At 54.6% G+C, this 2008-nt stretch overlaps 1 protein-coding gene across 1 annotated transcript in view; it reads right to left on the bottom strand.

The window, feature by feature from the left end:
• The window catches only part of LOC104465472 (keratin, type II cytoskeletal 4-like), a 2532-nt gene extending 733 nt beyond the window's left edge, over positions 1 to 1799 (bottom strand). Inside the window, exons 1-6 of the mRNA XM_010078528.1 lie at positions 1762 to 1799; positions 1405 to 1465; positions 1049 to 1156; positions 819 to 971; positions 490 to 615; positions 59 to 279 (exon numbers count right to left, since the gene is read on the bottom strand). Of these exons, the coding sequence (XP_010076830.1) occupies positions 59 to 279; positions 490 to 615; positions 819 to 971; positions 1049 to 1156; positions 1405 to 1465; positions 1762 to 1799 (707 nt within the window). The remainder of the gene's footprint in view (positions 1 to 58; positions 280 to 489; positions 616 to 818; positions 972 to 1048; positions 1157 to 1404; positions 1466 to 1761) is intronic.
• Positions 1800 to 2008: the final 209 nt, after the last annotated feature.

Genomic DNA, 2008 nt, shown 5'->3' with positions numbered 1-2008 from the left:
GCGTTCTGCCCGATGGGTCAGCAGGACGCAGACAAGCTCGTGCTGCATCCTCACCCACCTGCACTCCTCTCCCTCCAGCAGCTTGCGGTAGGTCGCGATCTCGATGTCCAGGGCCAGCTTGACGTTCATCAGCTCCTGGTACTCGCGCAGCTGCCGGGCCAGGTCAGCTTTGGCCTTCTGCAGGGCTGTCTCCAGCTCGGCCAGTTTGTCCCTGGCATCCTTCAGCGCCAGCTCCCCGCGTTCCTCCACCTCAGTGATGGAGCTCTGCAGGGTCTCACGCTGGAGGACAAGACGTGGGGGTGATGGGTGGGGCCAGGGCAGCCGGTCGGAGATGGAGCCGTGAGCCCAGATCCCCTGGGCTCAGCTCTTCACAAATCCAGCAGGTCCCCTCCCGCCCACGATGACTGTTACCGTTTATTTGCTTTTGGGGCAGCTCTGAAGGGCATGACCGAGAGCCCACACCCATTTCTCAAAAAATGCAACCCCTACCTGTTTCTTCACGCTCTCGATCTCAGCCCGTATCCTCTGGATCGTGCGGTTGAGCTCAGAGATCTCGATCTTTGTGTCCCTGAGGCTGTCCCCGTGCTGGCCCGCGGTGGCCTGCAGCTCCTCGTACTGGTGGGAGAAGCAAGAGGAGCACCTTGGGCCCACCATGAGTGGCTCCTCGCAATGGCTCTCGACACCCATGCACATCCCAGCTCCAGTCTGGCCGGATCAGCACCAGCCATACCCCAGGTCCCAGCACCGTCTGAGCTGCCACCAGTGACTCCTCCACCTCCTCATGGCTGAGGATCACCAGCAAGGCGTGGAGCACTCACCTTGTGCTGGTACCAGGACTCAGCCTCCACTCGGCTCCGGTTGGCGATCTCCTCATACTGGGCTTTGACCTCAGCGATGATGCTGTCCAGGTCCAGGTTCCGGTTGTTGTCCATGGAGAGAATCACAGAGGTGTCGGAAACAGTCTTCTGCATCTGAGATGCCGTTCACACCAGACCTGGCCTTAGCCCTGCCACCGTGTCCTTGCAGCGTCACCACCCCAGAGAGCCACTGGACCACTCACCGCTTCGTAAAGACACCTCAGGAAGTTAATCTCGTCTGCCAGGGAATCTAATTTTGCCTGGAGCTCCACCTTGGTCATGTAGGCTGCATCCACATCCTGCAGGAGGAAGGGGAAGGGAAAACCTCCCACACCGCTGTATTCAACCGTGAGCCCTTGGTGCTCCGTTTCCCCTCGGCACACACATCCAGGCTCCTGGTTTATGCCTGATGCTAACGAATCCGTGCTGACGGCGGCAAGACATCCTCTAAACCAAGGTGTGTCTTTGTGTTAAAAAAAAAAAAAAGATAAACTTTGTGTTAAAAAAAAAAAAAAATAATAAATAAATTTTTTAAAAAGTACTTTACCTTTTTTAGGAGGACAAAATCGTTCTCCGCAGCCGTCCTTTTGTTTATTTCCTCTTCATACCTGTTGGTTACAAGGAAGCAGATGGGATCTGGAGGCTTGTTTTGGCTCTGGCTGCTGCTGGCAGCTAGACACTGTTGGCCTCAGACTAACGAACGCAGCAAAAATAGACCTGCCATCAGCGAGATTTATGGACAAGCAACAGCACTTCGCCTTTCCAGGCGAGCCCTGGCTCCTGCCATCTCCAGTGCTTTGCTGAAGAAATCCTACAGAAAAGAATCCTGTATCCACCTGAACCAAGTCCTGGGGGCTGCGGCCACTCCAGCTTCTTCTACAAGACCCAAGATGCTCAACATGACCTGAGGACCTTCAGATCCTCAACGTGGGGGCAGGTCATTGCGCGTTGGGTGGTGGAGGTGGTCCCCAAAACAAAGCCAATTTTCAGCTCGCCACCTCAGCACCACAAGGGATCGGGTTGATCCTGATGAGTCCCAGACCAGCTTTCCCATCAATTTTTGTAACTCCTTCAGTGGGAGCATTTCTCCCATTTCTCCGATTTCCTGCTTTTCTGACTGGAGAAATTAATTTAATAAATAATAGCAGGAA

This window comes from Pterocles gutturalis, unplaced genomic scaffold (assembly GCF_000699245.1).
Source record: "Pterocles gutturalis isolate BGI_N339 unplaced genomic scaffold, ASM69924v1 scaffold5358, whole genome shotgun sequence".
NCBI classification, from domain to species: domain Eukaryota; kingdom Metazoa; phylum Chordata; class Aves; order Pterocliformes; family Pteroclidae; genus Pterocles; species Pterocles gutturalis.
Note: the sequence above shows the minus strand (reverse complement) of the source record. Positions and strands in the feature narration are given on the sequence as shown.